At 40.8% G+C, this 23875-nt stretch overlaps 1 protein-coding gene across 9 annotated transcripts in view; it reads right to left on the bottom strand.

Moving 5' to 3' along the window:
• PDGFA (platelet derived growth factor subunit A) overlaps window positions 1-23875 on the bottom strand; it is a 53985-nt gene that overhangs the window by 24964 nt on the left and 5146 nt on the right. For 5 of the 9 annotated variants that reach the window (XR_010613686.1, XR_010613685.1, XM_065684424.1 and 2 more), the window contains exons 3-6: window positions 19426-19530; window positions 17118-17305; window positions 9819-9945; window positions 1775-1948 (exon numbers count right to left, since the gene is read on the bottom strand). Coding sequence is in view for 5 of the 9 variants with exons in the window: in XM_065684424.1 (XP_065540496.1) it covers window positions 1815-1948; window positions 9819-9945; window positions 17118-17305; window positions 19426-19530 (554 nt within the window). In the remaining 4 variants the exon portion in view is untranslated. Of the gene's footprint in view, window positions 1-1774; window positions 1949-3697; window positions 6929-7033; window positions 7147-8144; window positions 8228-9818; window positions 9946-17117; window positions 17306-19425; window positions 19531-23875 lie in introns of those variants that run through there. The other 4 variants (XR_010613687.1, XR_010613688.1, XM_065684426.1 and 1 more) reach the window with 4 other exon arrangements.

Consider the following 23875-nt stretch of genomic DNA (forward strand, 5'->3'; position numbering starts at 1 on the left):
CTGAACTCAACCACTACTCTCAGTTTCAAAGATGGACAGTAGAACTAGTCGCCTTCATTATGTGAGATCAAAGATAGTACACAGAGGCCAAAGTACCAGGTCTGATCTTGAGAAGATGTGTGTACAACACTTGTTACAACCTTGGCTCCTCATTTCCCTGTTGGAAGGACTACTCCAGCCTTCATATGTGGATTTCTTTTCTGTTGAAGCACACAAGTCAGCCTTTCTTTGTGTATTTTTGTCTAAGGTCCTGGAAGACATTTGGCATGTACAAGTACCAGTCCAAGCAAACTTTTGGATGCTGAAAACTCAAACCAAGTCAGATCTGATGGCCTGCTAATGAGTCAAATATAATGATTTGATTCCCCTCTAAGGGAATAAGTAACGCTAGAAGAATGTGACACTGAAATCTTCAGTGACAGAAATCATATCACCAGGATGTTGACAGATTTTAACCTACTGATCATGAACAAGGCAACGAGTTGGCACGTCTTTAGTTTCAGGTTGGGACCTATCTATTCTTGACTTTACACCTAACTGAAAAGCTCGCCAAACGTCACTCATGAGACTAGCACACAGAAAACAAACTTAGAGACAATATCTAAGGAAAACAGTACCTAACCTATGACTTGTTCTTTGATTTACAACTCTGATTGCAGGCCCCACCTCACAGTCATATGCCATGATAATAGGTAGCAGTTCACTGAGAACCAACTATAACTTTTTACATGTTGTAGTGATTCTCACCTACTTCAGCACATAATTTAGCCTGATGCAGCAAATAATTAGAATGACTATGGGCAACATTCCACCATTATAAAAGGAATGATCAAGCTTTTGAACCTGTTAATTTTTTTCTCATAATTCACCCCCCCTTTTTTTTTCCTACACCAAAAGTTGCCAAATTTCACATGAAATTTGCTCTCATTATTTTTTCACCATCTCAAATTTGTCTGTTATGGGCATGACTTGCAGAGTTTCAAATTATATTCTCTGAGGTACCCAAACAGATAATCTTAAATGGTCTCATTGGCATTAGCAATTGCAGTCCTGAATCCATCCACACCAAAGAAGTACTTTCCCAAAAAAGAGTAAATACATATTTCAAAAGGGCAACCTCCACAGAAGTAGAAGAGAGTAGAATTCTCCCAGCTGTTTTTCTAGTTGTATATTCTAGCCTTGTTGCTTCATCTCTGGGGTTGCTTACAAAGTACTTCATCATTCTAAGAGCATGAGGACCCCCATCCCACAACTGGAATCCTGTGGCAGGAAGGCACGCCCTAATGCATCAACTCTGCTCCATTTGCCTGAGGTCAATGGGATGTTTGTCCGAAGTTACAAGCATGCTCAGGCACCAGTTTGAAGAAGGGCAAACACAGGCACCTCTTAAAGTGCTTTTCCACGTTAGGGCCTGGGAAAAAAATACAGGATTGGGCCCATGATAAAAACAGTTCCCTTAGGAAATGTTACCCATACCATAAAAGGAATGAATGACACTCAACTAAAGGGAAGTGCAGTGAAAATTGCCTACTGAATTTTTGTAATTTCCCATAAAATCTGAGTCTTGATTTGTTCTAAGTGCATAATTTTCACTGTAAGTCACAGAAGGTTGACTCCTTAGAGATGCAGGAAATTACTAGCTTGTGATAGCATAAAAGGCTGCATAACTGCATGGGCAGAAAGCTGGATTTTCATCAGTCACTACATTCTCTGATGAAGCGGCAGTGGGTTTTATCATGTATCCAATGCACAATAATTAGGCAAAATGACTTACCCTCAATCTTTTCAGTATTTAGCTCTAAGGGTGCAAGGATTCATTCTTGGAAAGGGAAGATGGTCGTGTGATTTAGGGCACTGGATGAGCACTCAGATCTGAGTCCTATCCCTGGTTCTGCCATAGCCTTGCTGTGTGACCTTGCACAGTCATTTCTCCATGCCTCGGTCTCGCCTAAAATGGGATAACAATAGTTCTTTATTTCAGAGGAGATATAAGTACAAACCAGTTCAAGGCTGTGCCGCAGAGATGCTACAGCAAGAGCAGCACAGAAAAGCTCAGACACGGAATAATACCTTGCTATTAAAATGCAGGGAAACACACAGTAATTAAATGGAATCATAAATACAAAACATAAGGTGATTTCTGAGGAATGTAACACTGACAGGCTTTTCTCTGATACCTGAAATTAAAGCAAACTTAAGTGGGATTCTTATGGGTTTAAATGATTTTTACTTGACTCTTTTTTCTCAGCTAGTACTAGAAGCTGTGTATTAGAAACACCAAGAAAAATACTTCATTGAAAATCTCCACATTGTTTGTGTTTTTAAGCAACCATGAGCTCCAGCCCAATAGAGGGTCAGGTAAATATTCAGAGTAAGGTTTTCAAAGCTATGGAAGGGGTCTACAAACACAATTTCCTTCAATTTACAGTAAAATATGAGCATACAAATCCAAGGTAGCTTTGAAACTTCATCTGTGGTTTTGGGTACACTTTCAAATTAAATTGTAAATTGGTCTTAATTGCCCTGTCAGATGTCTGGAACAGCTTCAATGCTACTATTTCAGAGTTATGCTGTAGCTGGAATTGGACAGAGATTTAGCAAGGAGCCTCCAGTAATAAGTCTTTTTCAAATGTAAAGTTGAATCTTTTTGTCTCCACAAACGTGTCTAAATAACGGCATTTGCCTTTCATGTGAGGGGCAGTTATGGGCCTGTAGGCCTGGGAGACAGGATCTCAGGGGACATGCCTAGATAAAGCAATTGATTTGGAGATAAACAGATCAAAGGCTGTTCTGTCAGGCAGGAGAGAAGAGATATACGATGAGACAGATCCTAGGAAGGGAAAATCATTTTTGAGCAACAGAAACAGAGGGATGGGGAAGTCAGGCAGAGAATTGCTAGAAAGCAGACCACAGAAAGGCAACATGGACCCAAGGAGGACAGCAAAGAGAACCTCATAGCCATAATGCTGAAGCCCATCGGAGGGAGGAGACCCATGAGATGCTGTTCCAAGCAGAGTAAAAAGCCTAAGCTCAAAGACACAGAAGTGCTGGAGATGCCTAGGAACCTCCAGGGCTGGAGAAGAGCAACTGCCTGTAGTCACTGCGCACTGTCTAATAAAGCAGATGCCAAGCAGGACGGAGGACAGGAGAAAAGGAAAGCAAATTGGCACGTAATCCTTGATTTCACTCAACAAAAGCAACTGAAGGGCTCTGGAAAGATGAAGCACAGCATTAGATGTAATGAATCAACTAGAGAATCAGTGACCATGCACCGTAACACCAAGATTGTTTGCGGGCAGTCTTCTACACATACACTTTCTGACCAGAAAATACTTCAAAAAAGATGAAATCAGACCAACAACTTCTGAATCTCTGGGCAGAGGAAGCGACTGCAGAATGTGAAATAGAAATGTTTTATTCCCGAATCTCTCCCTAGTACATGCAAGGACAAAAGCGACAAGGTGTTAAAAGGACTGCATGGAAATCTGACTTACAACAACTACCACCTTCAGCTCCTTCATTAAGCCCCCTGCTAGTCCCCCATCCCAAAATCACAGAACAGTCAATCAGGTATCTATCTGGAAACTCCAATTGTTCACCCCCTTCCCTGTGACAGTCCAAATGCAGTACTTCAGAAGTCCATATGGAGTCCACCTCCAATACACAGCGGAAGAAGATATGACACAGCATTCACAAATGCACAGAGAACTGTTTAATTTACAGCCACAATGGTGAAACAAACCATTTCAAAGCTTGGACATTCAAAGTTAAGTCTGACACTCATTCTTATATTCACTTATTGTGCTTAAGTATTAGAGAACACAGGATTACATTAACCATACACAACAATCTGAGATCCCTGCAGGACCAAGTAGCGAAAAGGGATGAGCAAGAATGAGGGACCAGCCCCTCAAGTGGTGTAAGCTGGTACAGCTCCATTGCAGGCAACAGAGCGATGGTGATTTACACCAGCTGAGGATATGGCCCTTGAAATGTCCAACTTAACTTTGAATTAATGTCTCTTGTGTCACAATCTTTAACACTACTCTTCCTTCTGGTTGTATCTGCCACTTTGAAGGACTGATACCATAGCCTGTAATGTTTGAAAGGCTGGCAGCTTATATCCCAGCTGGGCTATAGTAAGTGATGCTCACGTCATGACACTACTCCTCCTATTTTAAAAGCCATGGACTGGATCCTCATCTGATGTAAATTAGCTTAGGGGCGGCTGAAGTCAAAAATATTTGCCAATTTATACTAGCTGAGAACATAGCCCTGAGATTTTTGGTTTCTGCTGCACACTGTATAAACACTGTGCTTGAGAACAAAGACTCATGTGCATTTCGTTCCTGGTAACAAAATTAACTTGAGACTACAAGTCTCAAACAAATGACTACTAGAAAAGACTCCATTCAGTCTTCACTCTCTCCTGGTTTTCTGAATTTGGCATAACACATTTATTTGCTGGCACCAACAAAATGCATGCCTCTCAGCTGGCTTTTTTTTCCAAGACTTTACTGTGGGGCCAGACTCACTCGTGATGTACATCAGGAGAGCTCCATTATACTCAATGGAGTTACTCCAAGGAAGCTGGCCCGCAGATCTGAACGTAACCTTCTTATGCCAGTGCAACCACAGGACTCTCAAGAAGTTGTTTTGCAAATTATTCCACTGAAGTGACTTTTGACATCCTTTCATACCTGCACAGTGTCTGAGTGGGTCACATAATGCCTTTCATCTACATGATTTTAATGGATATATGGGTTTTTTTCATTAGATATCTTTTAGACAAAAAAGGAACGGAGCAACATTATTGGCATCCCACTGAAACATAAATATATAAATTACATTTTATACACTTTTTTTTAAACGCAGACACATACATTCATGTGCATAACATTGTGAACAGTACACTTAGTGGAAAACAAGCACAGACAATCTTAGTTAAATGTACTTCCAGTTTTGGTGCTCAACAAATACACTGGGAAAATGATCACAAAATAGAACGGTGACTAAATCTATCTCTGCATTAGCATCTGAAGCCGATGACTCGTTAGCCAACGCTGCTTTGTTTGGTTGAAATTGGACATAGCTACGGGAAGAGGAGGGGAATGTTTGAACTATATTTAAAGAAAATGAAAGGTTAAAAATCTCTCTTTTGTTGTTTTAAGGTTCTGCAGTTCGTTCACGTTTGAAGATATTTTTCATTAGAGTGGAAACAGTCTTTGAGACAAACTTTTTTGTCGTTCCAAACTAAGACAACTCTTTCAGATCTTTGTAGATGTTTCACAAATAAAAAGAATTCAGTAGCTCGTTTTACATACCCAATGTGATAGTCCAAATAAAACAAAGGGTACATAATCCAAACTACTGGGGTGGGGCAGTGATTTTGGCCAAGTGAGTAGCCATGTCATACCTGGCACAGCCCTACATTTCCAAAGCAGTACAGAAGGATTCAGCCATGTGGCTCCCACTGCCATCCGTGGGGAACTGAACATTTAATCCTTTGGCACTTTGAAAACATAGGAGCTGGTGCCAGAGTATTTTATCTGCCCTGCTATAGTTAAAATAGATTTTGATGTTATAATTTGGGCTATTCTACTACAAAAATATGACCACAAAATGCTTTTTTTTTTCTTTTTTTCTTTTTTTTTTTTTTTTTTTGGTTCAAGAAAACATAGCAGGCTTTCTCAGGTATATAAAACTGTTAATTTTTAGATAAAAATACAAACTTCACCTTTACAAAAACACATATTTCTGTTGAATACACATAAAGCATAACATTATTACCAAAAATAAAGAATTTTAGGTTTTGTTCAAATATTTGCAGCAAGGTAGTTCCCATGCCACCATGACATTATACAATGCAGATACAAGAATTTGTACATTTCACACAGCTCCAACATGTGAAATAAAAGTATCTGTATACTGATAAGAATGACAATTGCTAACACAATATCACTAGTAGGCAACTGGCATAAGTCTTAAAGGAAAAAAAAAAAGGATTTTTGCATGGGTATCCTATGATTTGTTTACGCACATCTCTCTTTTCCCTCTTTTTTATTTTCTTTTTATGTAATGCTTTAAATTACGGGGGAGGTTGGGGAACATAAACCAAGAAACGTCTAGAAAATTATGCATAGGTATACCGTTTTTATTTTAATACATCTCATTAGTTTGCATCCCGCTAGGAGAAATACCATACTGTTTTGTGTTCTGCTTATTGTTATACCAGTCTTTTATATGTGTTATTGGCAAATGTAGTCCAAGAGATAATAAAAAGCTAGGCAAAGAGTAAAAAGAAAACTTAATAATCACTTTATGGTGTAAAAAAAAAAAAAAAAAAAAAGAAAAGAAAAAATCCACTTAAGGCTCCCCAGAAGGTTTTTTTCTGTATAGACTTTTAAAACACCACCAAGCAAGGATGTATTGTTCTATAGTGTTTGCGTGGCATTTGATCATTTCATACATTCCTGCTTTTTTTGTGCCTGAAGTCCACCAGTGTCCATCCATCTTCATCAAGAACGCAGGCACATTTCTTGACGTAAAGCACCGTTGACTGCTCTGACAGAAATCCACTATTCACTTAGATTTTTGTCATGTTTTTGAGTACTTTTGGTATCCTCCATTCATTCAACTGTCTCTTTTTCTTTTCTGTTTTTCTTTTTTTTTTTTTTCTTTTTTGGACAGGGAAGCTTCCTATTGTTTCACAGAGTGCTACAATACTTGCTTTGATGTCACATTAAACAAATGTACATTGTCTCTTTGTTCTCATTAAGTGTTCTTTTGAGCCAGTTTTTTCACACAGGAGAACAAATAAAGTATACAGTCAATAAGCACCATACATAGTAGGTTCAGGAATGTAACAAACCATGTACATCCATGTCCCAGAGAGAAGTTTTTTTCCTAGCTTATTTTCACCTTACATCTGCAGGAGAGAAAAAAGATACAATAACTCTATGATTAGAATCAAAGGTCCTATCCTCTAAGTAGATGACTTTAAAAAAACTGTTCTGCATGAAGAGTCACTAACCTGGGACAAGAAGTTCTAAATGCTGTTTTGATTGAGTTTACATGCTCACTTTTAAGTTGAATTTTAGAAAATCTTTGCTTCTATCATACTACTCCAAATAAATACCTGTTAATCTGAAACAGGATATCAAGTTTAGCATTCTTCAGAAATGATACGTCAGTATAAATGAAAACTCGCCATTGGGAGTTTATGTGCAAAAATAGATGCTTGAAATTAAATTCACCATCATTCAGGCGTTAGGCACATACACCGCAAAATCCAAACCATTCCCACTCCAAATACTAGAACAAATTGCAAGTGCTGCAGTTTATGTAATTTCAAGTCATTAAGAAATGGAAATTACATATTTAATTTGGAATGCATATTGCCATAATCATACATTGCTATATGTTGGCCAAAGGATTTCAGTCAATTTTGCATTGCGAGGGTTTTAGCTTTTCACTACGCTGAAAACCTCATGAATTTTGATGATTGACTATCATCACTGTACTGAGACTGAACAGACCAAAGAAAAAAAGATCTTAATTTTCTGGTGTAAGTAACATAGGGTTCTACATCACACAAAAAAAAATGGCATTTCTAAGCATCTTCCTTGTCAGGTAGGCAGATCATCAGACCGTTTGAGGTGCATGTACAATCAATCCCAGTTCATGCCAAAACATGGGTTTGATAGTCATGCATAAAATAGCGTTTGCTGTATGTACACGCAATCTTTTACAGCCAATGACTGGAAACACAACAATTTGCAACCTGGAAATTCATTCATGCATTATCACGTGATGCTTTGACCTCAGAAATCAATAATAATGAAACAAAAGCAGAGGCAATGGAATTTGAGATTTCAGAAGCTGAAGAATTAGCACCCTCCAAAAAAAAGAACAAAAAAGGCAAGAAAAGGAAGTAGCTGAAGAATGTAAGATGCTGATGGTGATGTGGAGCTTAAAGGGAAAATACCAGCAGGTAGAATTATCAAAGCCAATCAAATCTAATCTCTTTGCAGCCTTGAGGTAGCAAGTGTCAAGATTCTGAACAGTGATTAATCTGAAGTGATGATATTTGATTAAGTTTTCCAGTACTTGTGCTATTAGGGTGTTCAGCATATAGGTCCTACCTGAATATCAAATAGTTCCAGTAGGTTTTATGTTGGATTTAACTTTTTTCGTTTCCGTTTTTTACCTGATTCCCTAGGCCTTCCTGTTAACATAAGGGCAGGGCTGGTAAAAAGCCCTAAGGTAATGCATTTCGTTGAACACTGAAGTAATACTCAAACCGTTTACATTTCAAAGAAATCTCATTATTCTTTGCATTAAAGTAATAACTTTATAACGCCTGATTTGACATTCCGTTTACAAAGTAATTATACAAAAGTAAAGAAATAATAAACGAAGCTGGCATTGCATACGTCATTTCCAAGATCCATCTATAATTACTGTTACCATGCAGTATTCAACATTTGCTTTCAGCTCTGTAGTTAAGCTATTTTCAGCTCACCATCCACTTGCTGGTGCAAGTTTTGTTCCTATCAGTAATTAAATCCTAGAAATATATATTCCTCCATGGCAATTCTACCCCATTTTTCACACACGTCAGAAAGAAAAGTTTTCATTTTATACTCTTAACTGCTTAGTCTTTGGCAATTGAAGACATTTTGGAAAACTGAAATTGATCCAATGAAACTTTTTTCCAAATAGAAGGCACAGAAAAAATGTCAAACCATACACACATAAAAAACATTTAAAATGTGGGTTTTGTCTACTCACAACTCAACCTAGTTTCAGCTAAAACACTCAGCTCAGATTATAAATTGATATTGAATGAAATCACAGCAGAGGCCTAACTTTGCTCTTCTACAAATTCTAGTTCTTCTTCTCTGTACACAGCAACTGAAGTTAACATTTGCTTAGATCAGATTTATATCATCTCCATGCTGGATGGTGACAGACAGAAAACCCTTCCTTACCTAGCCACCTTTGGGTAGCTTTCCTCCTAAATTTACCTGCTTTTCACTGACTAATTTTGAGCTGGGTCTACTGAACCCCTGAATTCCCAGCAGAGGTAACAAAACAAACTTTTGAGGCTGCCTTCAACCAAAATCAGGAGAAAGGGAGGTGCCCTTTCTACTGAAGTGGGCTTCCTGCATATGTGTCAAACTGCACTGATTACACCTTAGTAAAAGGATCTGAATTTTAGGTGGTTTTATGAAAGTCAGATTGAAAGTAAATCTTTTTCCCCATAAATCTTTCCCCATGGTAACTTAAATGTTGTCTTGGCACAGCAAACTTAGGTTTAACTTGACAAGTGACAATAGATTCTTGACTATGTTAGTAGAGAAAACAACAGGAATGGGCAGTGCTGTTTCAAAACTCCTTACTCTTGAATACTGAATGTATTCCTAAGTCCTTTACATTCATTTCATTCATATTTTCCCCAATGTACAGTAAATCTCAGCCTTAGCCCTGTCTCCACAATGCCTAAAGAAATTAGGCAACAGAGTTCACCAGTAACTGCAACATGACAAACTTTAACTTAGTTAAGCAAGACCTGAATACCATTGGGCATTTACATACATTTAAAAGCTAGCCTAATGAGAAGTGATATGCTTTACACTTCAAGTCCAACCTCTTTATACAGCACAAACTGTCCCTAATTTTGCATGCTTCAACAGGCAGCTGGGAGCCTCTCTACTGTGTTCACTGGAAGCAAAGTTTGCTGTACATTCTTTACTAATATAAAAATAAGCACCACATGAAATCAGCATTAATGCAAAAATAAAAGGAAAACATACCAGTTTCTTCTTCTCTATAATCTGAATTAGTATTTGATGATGTACAGGTGCATTCCATATGCTCTTCTAATCTCACCAGAACTTCTTTTAATTTTGGCTTTTTTCTAACATATTCCACTTTTGCCACCTATAAAATACGATGAGGTATGTACTGAGACACATTAACATAGTTATAGTTCAGAACTGAAGACAGATAACTATATACCTCTATTTTTTAATGCAGCCAAACTCATACAACATGTTAGCATACTAATCATCTTTTATCTTAATTGTGCATCGTGTAACTATTTATTGCACAGACTATTTGTTTATTCAAGTTCAGCAGTTTGAAACAATTTTCTCTTCCCCCAAGAGATAAACCAATTTCCCAGTCATTCCAGTCTGAAGTTTGAAGCAAGTCAGTTTTAACATGTATCACAATAAACTTCTACACAGATTCAAATCGGTGGTTGCTCTTGTAGACCGTCCCTTTTAGCATGATCTTCGGTACACGCTGACCACTGAAGGCTCACAGTGAAGGCATTAGGTTAGTTTGTAACGCATTTTACAATTTACAAATTGATGTCTCCAGAGGCCCTTGAAAATAAATTGCTCATCTCTGCAGAACCAGGATCTGAATCAGCTCAGAAAGCAGCAATCTCAATCTTACTCCCTTGCAATGACCTGGGACTTGGTTACAAGAGCTCACATGCACTGTTTTTAGGTTCAAGGGAGCTACCACTTGCAAACTGTATCCAACCTTCGGTTTTATTGTGGATAGCCGGCCGGTAGGCTATTTCTCTCCAGTCCATCCAATTGCTTCCAACTGCACTGCTCCACTTTGGGCCGAAACACTGGCATTCTTAAGAAAAAATGGTCTGGAGGGCAAGGGGAGGTTGAAGGAAAGAGCATGCTGGAGAAGTTCTGGCTACATGCAGGTCTCTCATCTGAAAGGAACCAGTGCAAAAGAGAAGGACATTGGGATGGGGAGATACGGAACATCCTGACCAACTTGGTGCTAGAAGACAGGAGAGGAAGAACAGCACAGGGGGCAGGAACACTGCTGTGCTGGGGTGCTGAAACGGGTTGTGAGACGCTGGGCACTGGCTTTTGCTAAGTGTAACAGGTATGACGGTCATGGCCATACAAGGGAATAGGGCATAAGATGGGCAAAGAGAGTGTGAAACAATACGTAAGGGGTCCAATGTTTAGTTTACAATTGTGTTTGAATACTGCTTGAAATGGAAATCACCAAAATTAAATCATGACTTCTCAGTTCTAAAAGGGAGCTGCACTGCAGCTGTCCCAGCAAACAGGACGACTGCATAGTACAGGTACACATTATGAATAAGATAAGACAGCAGAAGAGGATGGTTATCTCTACAACAGCTACATGACAAAGCCATAAAGTCTGATCCAACCAAAAGCTCCAGTAACTAACAAATAAAGTATCCACAATTACAGTAGACTCCCCTGGTAATGGTGTTTCTGGTGGGGATTTCATGCTCCAAACCAGTCTTCACACTATGAGAATTATTCCCTGGCCCTCCCAAAACTGGAATAACAGAGTCACAAAATGAGAGCGGTGGCTGGAAAAACTATCACATTCCCAGTTCCCAGAACACTTCTGGCTCTGTGAATACAAACTACCACGGGCCGCTGAATGACAGTAACAGAAGCTAGAGCAAAAAAGCCTGGCCTTATTAAAGTCGATGGGAGGCTGCCATAGCTTTCACAGAGCAAGGAGTTCAGATCCACATTTTAGTCACCACCTCTTGTGTCAACAGGATCTGGAGACGATTTTCATTTACCCAGCAAACAAAAGCTGCAGAGACAGATGCAATAACTGAAGTGTCCACAGTAAAAAGTATCTTCCAAAACTGTCAGATCTCCATATAAACAGATTAAAAGCTGGCCGCGACATACTAGAATGCTTTTGCTGAAAGACTAGCTATGGGTTTGAGCAGTATGTTTCAAAATCTCCGATCAGAACTCAATTCCATCAAGCCTTTGAACGCAAAGATTTGAAAACGTATTTTACAACTGAGTCATCTGGCATCAAAGGATGACTAATCCTTAAAATTTACAAAAACAAACAGTAATTAAGACACCTCCATCATCAGAGACAAAGAAAGAGACCCAACAGTCATGAAACAGCTTTCAGATCTGCTGTGCTTATTACAGCTGTTAGAATAAACCAGTCTCATTGAAAATTACATGCAACAAAAATAAACTGTAATCAAGCTTTCTAAAGTCTGTCCTGGTTTCGCTTGGTTTTCCAAACTGCGGCAATCTGGTATTAAACAACAGCTTAAAAAAAATACATATATACTATGAAGAATACGATCATAATGTATTTAGGTACCAATTTACAAACTGGGTTTTACTGTAATATAGCTAAAAATTCTGCATACTTTCCACTGCCCTACTTCATGCTACATAAGTTAAGAAATGTCATTTTGCAAGATGCTGCAAATACTCAAAATGAAGCAGCACAAACCAGATAAGTTGCTGTGGTTGGGTAATCTATTAACACCTACTGCCACACAGGATGATGATCTGAAGTGAAGGTTTCAGGTCAGATTTTCAGTGGGTATAAACAGGGTTATCTATACTAGCAACACAGGATTTGGCCCTATGCTAGCATCTTTTTTCTTCTTTGTATTTTTCATCCTGGTGTTTATTTTGTCCAGTTGCTCTCATGTGCATGGTCCATGGTCTGCAATGGTCAGTCGTCAACAAGCCAAGATCAGCTTCTTTCATTTGTCTCTAATGCAACAGAACTAAAAATCCTCAAATCCTCCCAACCCACAAAATATCACTATATGAAAACTCTCACAGAGAAAGACAGTGAAATAACCAGCGAGTCTGGTTAAATGGTGTATCATCAGTGGCATCATACTTGCATCACTGGAGACTCAAAGTATTATCCTGCGATATGGTGTGGTGGCTAAGTGAAAGTGAGAATAAAATCCAACAGCCTAATGGGAAGCATTATGGGAACACCTCTTCTAGATCGTGGCTGATAGCTAAATACAGGATGGGAAATCAAATCAAAAAGCAACTGAATAATGGTCCTTTTTGGAAACGTCTATTCCTTCTGTATTAAAATAAAACCCATGCTGACACAACGGAGGGAAAAAACCTTTCACCTTGCAACTGTGATCTTTACAGCCCTTAGATCTGTGAGTAAGACGTAAGTCAACAGGGTTTAAAGACACCAGAAGGACTAAGCAGGGATAAGGGATCCTGTGAGACCTGGCAAGCCTCCGGAGCCATGGCTGCAGGCAGAAGACACAGGACTGGCACCGGGCCTTCCAGGACACTCCTCACCAGCTGTGCATGCCTGGGAAGCAGGGGAGGCCTCCGAGCCTGGCAGCCACCCATCCTAATACATCCATTAAGAACATTTACAGGGTACTCCTTTGGCAAAACCCCTACCTCAGGAAAGCCTCATGCACAGATTCTTAGGGTGGAGCAGGGAGATTTTCCCCTGCAGAGAAGCAAGAACCAGGGGTGCTCTTTCCCATCAGCACCTCACACAGCCCAGCAACAAGTCATGGCTCTGCCTGCACCCCGGGCAGGGAGAAGCCCCATCACAGCTCCCCCATACCAGGAGCCACCTCATGGGTAATGTGGCAGTGCCTCAGCAAGGGCTCAGCCTGAGGAAGTGTCAGGGGGCTCATCACTGCTCCCCATAGTGGGGGAATGGCTGATGTGGGGTCTCTGTATTTTCTCCTGGAGCAGGAACAGCTAGACTGGGGATGACAGGGTACCTCTCACACTCTGAGGGCTCCTCTCTGCTTTTCCACCTTGTCAGGGTTGCTCCCATTCTTAAACTGACCTCTGATACCTGTCAGCAGGTCTCACCTGCAAGTCCAACCAGCTGGCAGTAATGTCCTGTTAAGTGCTGTTTATCCTAATGGTAGAACTAGTCACTGAAGAAAAACCTCCTTACATACAGCCATTTTACCTACAGTTTGTCCTGCAAGGCCTTTTTAACCTCTTCAGAGGCTGGGCAGCTCTGCTCAACAACTCATCTCTCATTTCAGCATTGTTTCCCGTCTCTCTTTGGAACCTCTCTGAACAACTCCCAAGTGATAGCTGAGGAGCTGCTCCTGCACTCCCTCCTTTACAGCTCCTTTTCTCAGAGTCTTTCCTTCATATTGATTTACTGCAAGAATACACTAAGTTAAATACCCCTAAACCAGCTCAATGCTGACTATTCAGAAATGGCTAAAGCTGGTATGGCTATGGCTAAAGGCCAAGCAGAAGGCAAAACTGAGGTAGATTGAGTGATTTAGTTCTTGTTTCTTAGCTTGGAAATGAGCATTTCTGCAAACAACCACAATATTCAGCTTGGCTATTCAAAATCAGCAGTATAGGCAGGATTTGCTCTATAATATTAACTGGGTTTTGCTGCTGTGACCAGAAATATCAAGAGCATCATGCTCAACATTATGAGAAACCTCTTGGGAAGACTCTGTTCAGAACCCGACCAAGTAAATTATGGTCTGGTACTTGGTAAACACTTGATCTTGCTGTGCAGAAGCAACAGAATCTGCAGAAGTTACTGAAATGCTTTTGCAGACAGCAGAAGAAATATGTCTGTAACAGACAGCAACACCCTTAATTCACCAGCCCTTGTCACCACTACTCTATCAGAAGAGAAATGCAGTACTTTCCTTCCTATCAAAGAGCAACTCCCAGCCAGCCTTTTCATCTCCTGATTCTTGCAGTGTGGTACAGGTACAACTTGATGAACAAAGATGCCTTTAGGACCAGGAGCCTGTGCTCTCATGGGCTCACTCTGGTACTGTGCAGCGCAAACCTACCTTTTACTAACCCACCCCATGAAAGGGAAACCTTAAAGGACTCATTCCAGGGATGCTGTTCCACCAGCACCCCTGGCTTAGAGCCACCCTACAGATCCAATTCCACAAGCCCATTAATGGTACTTCACTGACTAAAGCTACCTGAAGGCGAAGTAAGGACATCCTTGAACCCTACAGACTTTGAATCATGTCTCAGGAAGGGAATGCCCCAATACAGGCACCTCTGCTACTCCTCCCACAGTGCCAGCGCCGTCTCTTAACCTTGACTACAGTGGCCCTCAGTAAGACAAAGAAAACACCCTTTGCTTTCGCCAGTTGGGTGATGCAAACCCACTTGCTGACCTTTCTGGATGAACATTTTTCTAGTGTGAATGGGCCAGCTATGATCTCACTACCTTGTCAATGAAGGGGAAGTGGGGAAAGCCTTTTCAATGTTCAATCAAAAGAGGGCTTTTATGCAGTCTGACATCAGGGGAAAACACAAGACGGCCTTCCAACTGCACTGCAGGCATAGCTGAGAAGGCTCTCCAAAACCGCTCCCCCCTACCTTTCCAGTGACCCTCACTCTGGGCCAGCTACTTAATGGCATGAGCAGACATTCAGCTCTGAACACAGGATTGGCAAAAGGCTCATAAACCCATCAATTATATCAAAGCTACAAGACGATCTGACTCTGGAGGGCATAAATATGGATTCTGTTCAGAGACTTCTGGTGTGACAGTGGGGTCAGCCTACAACCTTTACAATGAACATCCTGTTCCTGCTTGACCTCTTGTCCTTTTTTTCCCTTCTATTTAATGACTGTTTGGAGCAGTCTTGGAGCTTGGAAAAAACAAAAAGAGTCCTCCGAAGCTGGCTGACGTATATTGATATTGCTGGTGGCAATATATTTACACAGCCACAAAAAGCAGCTGCTCAGCTGCGCCTGCTCTGAGCTTGCACCCTACTAAAATGAGTGCACATCTAAAAGCACTTAAACTGTATCAGCGGATGGAATGAAAAACTAAGATTTCCTTATTGCGGCATTGTGCTGGGAAACAGCCCCAGCAACGGCATCCTGCAAAGCTGCTGCAGCTGGGGAGTCTGCACCTTCTAGGAATCCTCAGTGTCCCCAACAGCAGGGGATTTCAACAGCCAAACCTCCCAGCCTATAATCTTTCCCATCACTCCAGGGGTAGGAAACAAGCACACGGCTGCAGTGTCACACACAGGTATCAACAGCAAGTTCACAATACAGGGCTCTCAACTCTTTGCTGGGCACCTCCAGCTGTTTTGTACATAGCGGTTGCTACACAAAATTAACTGGAAGCTGTACCAAACTCGAAGGCAACAGCACTGTATATTGTAACCTGAAGCACTTTGCTGTTTATCTCCTATTCGGAATGGCTTACTATTGTGGTGCTTCAACTTCCCACGTTTGTTCTCAACTATTGAATAATTATTCATCCCAATTTTTTCCCTAATTTTTAACCGCTTCTGCAAAGCCTATCCCACAAAGGGCAGCAAGTGTAAAAGACTGAGGGAATCTGTTCAATGTTTCTCCAGCTTATTTAGGTGTGAAAACATTTTTCAGATGTTCAGAAACAGAAATGAGAAAAAAACCCTGCTCAGATGTGCGCCTGTGTGTATGAAAAACAGTGAAACAGCTCAGACACCTTTTCTGTTTAGGATGTACAGTAACAGCACCTTTCTCAATAAGAAATCCATTGCAAGCACAATGCTCTGTGTTGTTGGGCAATTCTATGATCAAGAATGTGGGGGTTTTTAATTCTGCTCTTAAAATACTCAGGGCAACAAGAACTCAAGAGTCTTAACAATATAAATGCTAAGTGCAAGTCTAATCTCCTACACGCAGATGTAGATCAACATTGCTTATTTAAATACTGATAAAAACTAGAACACATTGAAGCCAAATGAACATAAGAAATACTTCACGTAGTATTTACTGGAAAATTGCAACAGGGATTTTGTCTAATGAATAAATACAGCATGAAGCCGTTCAGTCTTCTATCCCTGGGGTAAGATAATTTGAAACACATTTTTTCAGATCAAAAGTGTTATGTTGTCAAATATAAAAGCCCAATTTAGGCTGCATAATATTTAATTAAGAAAACAGCATTCCATACTGTGATTTATTTATTTTTTTAAGTCCAATGCCCCTTGAGTCATTTTATCTTCTTAACTTTTAAGATTTGTGCTGTGCAAGATCATGGGAAAGACACAATCAGCTTTATTTTCATTACAGGAGAAGCAAAATCTAAAGGGAATCGTGTGAAAATCAAATCCAAACCCAGGATATTCCAGTGACCATGTAACTTGAAAAAGCCGTCTGTGCACTCAAAATGGAGAGGAGCACTGGATCTGATCCTGCAGCTATGAGGGTGGGTAATACAGATCCAGGTCATACAAAACAGCCTCAAGGATACCTGGAGGTTTTAGACTTAGAGAGGACCCTCCTGGAGCTCTGCAGCCACAATTTGCTCACCTTGACACTTCTGTGATGTATCCGCGAGGGCTGGCATTTCACGCTGCTGGTGTTGCAGCAGCCAGTGCAACGTTTCACTTCCACGCAGGGTGGCCATATCAGGAAGTTGGCAGAGGTGGGATCAATCTGACTCCGAGGTATCTCGTATATAACCGTCCGTGTTTTGCAGACAGCTGGGATAGCTTCCTCTGCGAACACAGGAAATTCACACTTCCAGGTGAGCATCTGCTCGCACCTCAGAGCACCCAGATACTTTACATTTACGAGTGGCACCCTTAGCTGGTGGGTTGAGATGGTGTTCTCAGCTCCCATTGCTTGCTGACAAATCAGTGCTGAGTACTATCTGGCTACCACTAAACTGTGTGGGCTATCCTAGGGAGAAGCTTGACTCACTCCCAGAATCCCAGCCCTAAAATGAGGGTTTACAATGGCCTGGCTCCCAACATAGCTCAGAGTGCATACCATTAGATAAGACAATCCTGGCTCTTTAGAAGTGACAGCAAGCCAGGGGCTTGTCCGGATCAGATGATCCTCTAATACAGCCTCATAGCAACTGCGTAACAGCAGCTGTTATTTTATGACACTGGGGCCATCACTGCACACATATACCACCACGCAAACATGCAATACCTGGCAAATACCATCACAGAAATTGTGTTGAGAGTATTTACACCACACATAAATCGGCTGAGCTGGGAAACAACCCACAGAAGCTTGGAACTTTCACGTCTTAGGTTTCCATTTCCAAGACCTTAACATCCCCACAGTAGGGAGTCTGGTCCATCTGCCATCCCAAAGGGCAAACGTCATTTCTTCTGAATGAAGTTATCAAAGCTTTGTACATGGTGGGCTTGATTTAATTTGTTATTTCTTGAATGAGGCAAATAAACAAGAGAAGCATGACCAAAAACCCAGCAGCTATACCAATATTCTGCTGAGCTCAGGTAAGGTAACCTTACAGGCAACAGCTGTTATAAGGATCATAAAGAGTAGCTCTGTACTGCTACATGATGCTGCAACAAAAAATGCAAATCGAGTATCTTTCTCAGCCTAGGGACTGCCTAAGAAATCAAGCTGGTAATTCCAAACAATCCAGAAAATAATAGGTATTGCTGGGACAACTTGTTTGATGGTACATTCTCTGAAGACAGATTGGATTTTGTTCCTTGCCTTACAGTGGAAGCAGTGATAGCACTGGGTTAGATGTGTCAAGGAACTGGAATACTGCCCGCACTTCTTCAGTTACTGCTGAAGTACTAGAAGTTCAGGCCTGGCCTGTTGCTGTAACATGAAAAACTAGGCTTAGTTTTGAAAGAGATCCATTTCAGTCAGCTAAACAGAATGAAAATTCTTGTTCTCAATGCCATGAACTCAAGAAAATTAATGGATCCAATACTGCAAAATAGCTGGCAACTCCTCCAAGTTATTGAGCATATCCAGTTCCCACTGACTTTTATGGGGAGGCATTCAACACCTTGCAGAGTAGGGTGCCAAGTGTAGCAGACTGTTTCAGAACCGCTGTTCTCTAGAGGCATTCAATGTGACGAGCACGCTTGCCAATTCACACTGCAAATCCATGCTGACAGCATGCTGTGCTATCTCCTGCGTACCACCATAGCTTCAAGTACAAATACACTGACTCTGAATTACCTATAATAGATAAGATGATGTTTCCCATAGTCAAATGGAATGGTAAAACGCTCAGAATTAATCAGATGAACAAGCACTGCATACAAATCCTATTCTAGCCATCTCTTTAAATTTGTATTTGGGCTTTGTTGGATCACCATCATTATTGTTTAATAGGAACAAAATCCTTTGTAAACATGCCTGACGCCCTATGCAGTGATGGAAATCAATGCCCCAGCGTTTCCATCAATGGCTTTTAATTTTTTGGATAAACTGGTTTTTTTCTTGTGAATAAAGAGTCAAGCTGTTTCCTTTTGTGGAGCTTCTGTACTGAAAACTCTACCAACTGTTGATGTTTTTTAAAGCACACTGCTCTGGTTGTTCTCCACACTATGAATTATACATCGAATATCACAGCATTTTCTAACCAAGGTCTAGCTTTCTAACATGCTGCAACAAGAAAGTGAATGTAAAGAATTTGTGCTTGTCTGTCTCCTATGGACATCCTCCAGAAGACAGCTTCTCAGGCAGCGGCTCGTTGTGTGCAAAAAGAAAGGCAGAAATAAATGGCCTTTTTTCCTTTGTGCATGACACATTTTTCCAGTGAAATGTCCCGCCTGGCTGACCAAAAGCACCCCCTCTGGTTTTACTCTCTAAGTACAAATAGCTTGTTTCTTACCAATGCTTCTTTTTCTGCGAATGGGCACAGGACGATTCTCTTGCACATGTTTAGCAGAATGAACACTGTAAGATCTCAAGTTTGTTTCTGAAACATCATCATATCCTAGAACAGGAAACAAAACATTAAACCTCAGCTATGCTATCCGCATCGATATCGCTACAGTGCTGTTCCATACATGTAGATCTGTGCTATTCACATGCACAAGACCGAATCCTGCTGCAATTAGTTTAATGTAACTCCTTTCAATGCAATTGCAAGGGCATAATGCAGGGGAGACACATACATTAAACATCATGTATAAGCATGCACAACTTAATTCTAACATCCATTTTACTGCAAGTCCCCAGAAACAGTGAGCACACTGCAAAACAAAACCGTATCTGAAGTAAAACAATTGCATTTTGATGTGGAAGACATAATACAGCTATTTCTTTCTGGAAAGGTGTAGAAATAAAAAAAAAAAAAAAGATACTTCATGTGAAATGTTTCTTAGAAGATTTTTGACATTTTGGTTTGAGGCTATGGTAGAAAACATGGTATTACACACCCAACAGCAACAATGCTGCCTCTGTCAATTTTCTCTTGCCTGCTTTTCAGGACAGTACTAGGACAGAATCAAAAGCAAAAAGTAACGAGCATGGGTTTCCTTTTAGCCTCTCTGTTGCAGAACAAATCCCCTGTGAAGTATCCTAACCTTTGGAGGGGCATCTGAAGCTACTGCAAACTCTGGGACTGCATCCAGGCTTGTCTTATTCCCTAAATAAGCCTACCACATGGGTTAAAGGGCCATGAGAAAAAGCAAAGATGGAAAACTTGGCATTGCATTTATCATGAAAAACCAACAAAACAACTGCTCCAACTATTTGGTTTTGTTAAGTGAAGCAGTCCAGGTCGTGTCCCATACAGTGGGGTTCTGAAAACAACAAGCACAATCTGCAAACAGGGGATCAGGCAGATGTAAGCAAACCAAGGACTGCATACAGATTTCAGTACACCAAAACCAAGACTTTTAGCACTCTGCTTCTTGGAGTGCCCTCTGTAACGTCACTGGAGAGTTTCAAGGTTTCACTGTTGGCTCCAAAGAAAACTGCGATGTGTACCAGAAAATGTAAACGACTATTACACAATACTCACCCTCTCTACAACACCCTACATTCCTGTCTTCTGCACTGTTAGCTTCCTGCTTCCAGTTCATTTTGAGTTGACTCTGGAGCTTGTTTTATTCTTAGCTTTATTGGTAATACACATCATAAGGGTCTGCTTTACAAACACACCAACTCTTGTCTCCTCCCTCCAGTAAGTCCTCTCCTAAAGAGTATGCAGTCCATGAAATCACCTGCAGAGCTTGGTAAGACATAATGACAGTGCTGTCTTCAGCACCTGAGAAAGAGCTCTGTGCCTCAAGGGTTATCTTCACTGCTTGGAAAATACTACCATAGGTAGCTAAGGGAAGATGAAATGGGAGGTTCAAGAAGTAATGCTAGGATCACCCACTGGTCCTATTTTCTTTATCAGCTGAACAGATTCCTGTCTGAAATAAGCCAGCATGAAATCCAAAATCTCACTTTACCCAAGTAAGTTGGCTCCTACTTCCTCTGTAGAGTGCTTGTTTCCCATTAATTTCAATTGGAAGTTTTGGCACCAAACTGATTAGCTGACAGCAGGCCTTATTTGCAGTCCCATTCCCATAAGGTAACACAGTGATGGCTAATGGATACTATTTCTGCTTTTACTGTATCACATACTCCAGAAAACTCATCAGTGGGGTAAATAAAACGGCTTGCCTGAAACCCCACAGGAAGTTTGTGACTGAGCTGGAGAGTGGAGCCAGGTCTCCTGTACCTCATTCCAATGGCACCAGGCCATCCACCTGTCTCCAAATGGTGTCATCCAAAATGAGGATCCGTTCTGATGTTCCTCCACCCCTGTTCTGCTTCCTAGCACTCAGCCACCCAATACCTTTGTACTGACCTGCTGTTTGGCAGCTTCAAGTTGTCACAATCTCTCCCTCAATTTGAGGCAACGAAGTGATACTCAAAAGAAAGCAGCATGACTTCTGCTCAGCATAAGATCTAAGCTAGGCTCAGAGCAAGAAGCATCTCTGTCCGCATATAAACAGTGTTTAAAAAAGATTAAACACAAAACTAATGCCTCTAATCCGAACTGCTTGGTGGGCTCAGACATCTTGTTGAAAAGAGAAACTGTTGATGATGCCAACTGTACGGCAGGCCTGAGCCACAGGTCCTAATCCCACATTCAACACGCTGGCACAGCTCCCTCCTAACATGACTGAATTCTTGCTGCCTTGTTTAAAGAAACTAGTAAGACTAAAGGAATAGGATGATCAGCTAACCAATATGTTAAGCCATGTGCTTATATATAACTGCTCAACTCCGCTGCAATTAGCCATATTCTATCATCATGTTTATAAAGCAAAATGACATGTCGAGGAGCATGTGTTGCTTATAAGATGATTTCTAAGGTGAGGAAGGCCTCTGGCTCATACCATATCTCACTGTCTCACTACATATCTTAGGCATGTATATCATTTCAAAAGTTCACGTCTCGCTGGGGGGGTTAAAGAAAGAGATCTACACAGCTAGCACAGCAGACTGCAAAATGTGTTCCAGTCAAACCTCAATGCATTATGCATCACAAATTGTATTCTTTCTATTGACACAGCATTGATGTGTTTGTGCTTGGGGTTTGTTTTTTTTAAATAAACACAATTATGGAGCACATGGCTGGAGCCAGAGGATGCTACAATGCTAAAGGGGTTCCCCTGACCCCCACAGGCATTTGGAAGGAATTCCGTTTCCCAGTGAAGCCAATGGGAAAATCACTGCACTTCAAGCAATCTTTAAATCAACAGGAGTCTTGCCTGAGCAGGACTGAAAAGTCAGAAAGTCAGCTTTGAAACCCACACTTGACTCTGGATGTGTGGCCAGAAGGCTCTCTTTTATTTCATTAAAACAATGATGATAAATAGCACTCCCTACTTCGACTTTAAAGAAGCCTGATGCCTAATTTGCACCAGTTTTTCCCCTTAATGTACTGATCTAGGAGCATGCGGGATAAGGATATGCTCTTAGCAAAGGAAATGGGAGTTTATGGGTGCTTAGCGCCTCACAAAATGAGGCTCAAAGCTGAAAGCTTAGAAACGGGTGGTTCTTAGTTTAGAAATTGAACACTGCTTGTCACTAAGTGAAGATGGAGGATGCTGCACGGAGCAGATTAACGCAGCTCTCAATGTTTTAATAATAAAAAAAATGTTTTCATGGCAGCTGATCAAGAAATTTCTCTGTAATCTTTTCTGTACTGACAACATATCAATGATGGGTATAAAAACTCTTGCAATTAGCCTTGGTCAATCCATTAGTGTAGCTGAAATTGTTCTTTTTTTGTCAGACTGGCATTTTTCCATGGGGTCATGGAGTATAAATCACAGAGTTCCTGTGACATTCTGCCAATATGTGATTACTCTTCTCACTAAATAAGCATGTGGAAAGCATCCTAAGACTACTGCTGTTTTCTATTTATCAATTTATCCTTTCACATTGCCATCTCCTTCCCAAGCAATTTTATGTGAGGTACAATCCCCAATGCATGCAGTCAACACAAACCCTTCTAGACATCACTTTGATGTGCATCCAAAAAGTAGAGGTCCAAGACTTCCAGTACCAACAGCAGCAGTTTAGGAAATTATTATCTCTTTTTTTTTTTTTATTTTATTTTATTTTTTATTTTTTCCCAGGAATTCAATGTAAGGTACCATAAACTGAACTGGTCTGTCTTACAAATCAGTCCTAGAGCCAGAAAGCCCAAGGCAACGTCAATCTGTTTGTTTGATCTTCCTTCTGGCTGATGCAAAATATGCCCTTCTGACATCCAACTGCAGAGATAGATGTCATTAAGTTTTCAACTTTGATCTATTAAAGGAAATATAAGTAGCAGCCTGCAAGATCCTGTTTGGTTTAGGGTTTTTTTCCATTCACCTAGATGTGATCAACCAGCTGTAAAGGAAGAGGAGTATTCCCTCTATCTGTCTCAGGAAAAACACATGGCAGATGCCCGCCTCTCATGATGTTTAAGGTGCAAGGAACACAACCACATTGCACTGTAACACCCTTAATTCCAGTGCCACGCCACAAGCCACAGTCTGCAGCAGATTTTCCAATAGACTGAGCTCTGCAGCAATCTAACACTTCTCCCTGAAAGTATACTGTTAATTTAGAACATTTCTCCGCTTAACAAAAGCTGCTCTGCTAGTTCTTAATCACAGGCCGTTAAATTCACATGGCCTAAGGCGACCCTGCGGTTGATGCCCTTAAACCATGCGAAGAAGCACACTCAGCCCTGCCTTTCCCCACGCAGGGAGATGACTGGGGGAAAAATCTGTTCCCAGCGGGAGGCAAACATAATAGGTGATGAAATGAACCCTACCTCC

The sequence above is a fragment of the Lathamus discolor genome, chromosome 6 (assembly GCF_037157495.1).
Source record: "Lathamus discolor isolate bLatDis1 chromosome 6, bLatDis1.hap1, whole genome shotgun sequence".
Taxonomy (NCBI): Eukaryota; Metazoa; Chordata; class Aves; order Psittaciformes; family Psittacidae; genus Lathamus; species Lathamus discolor.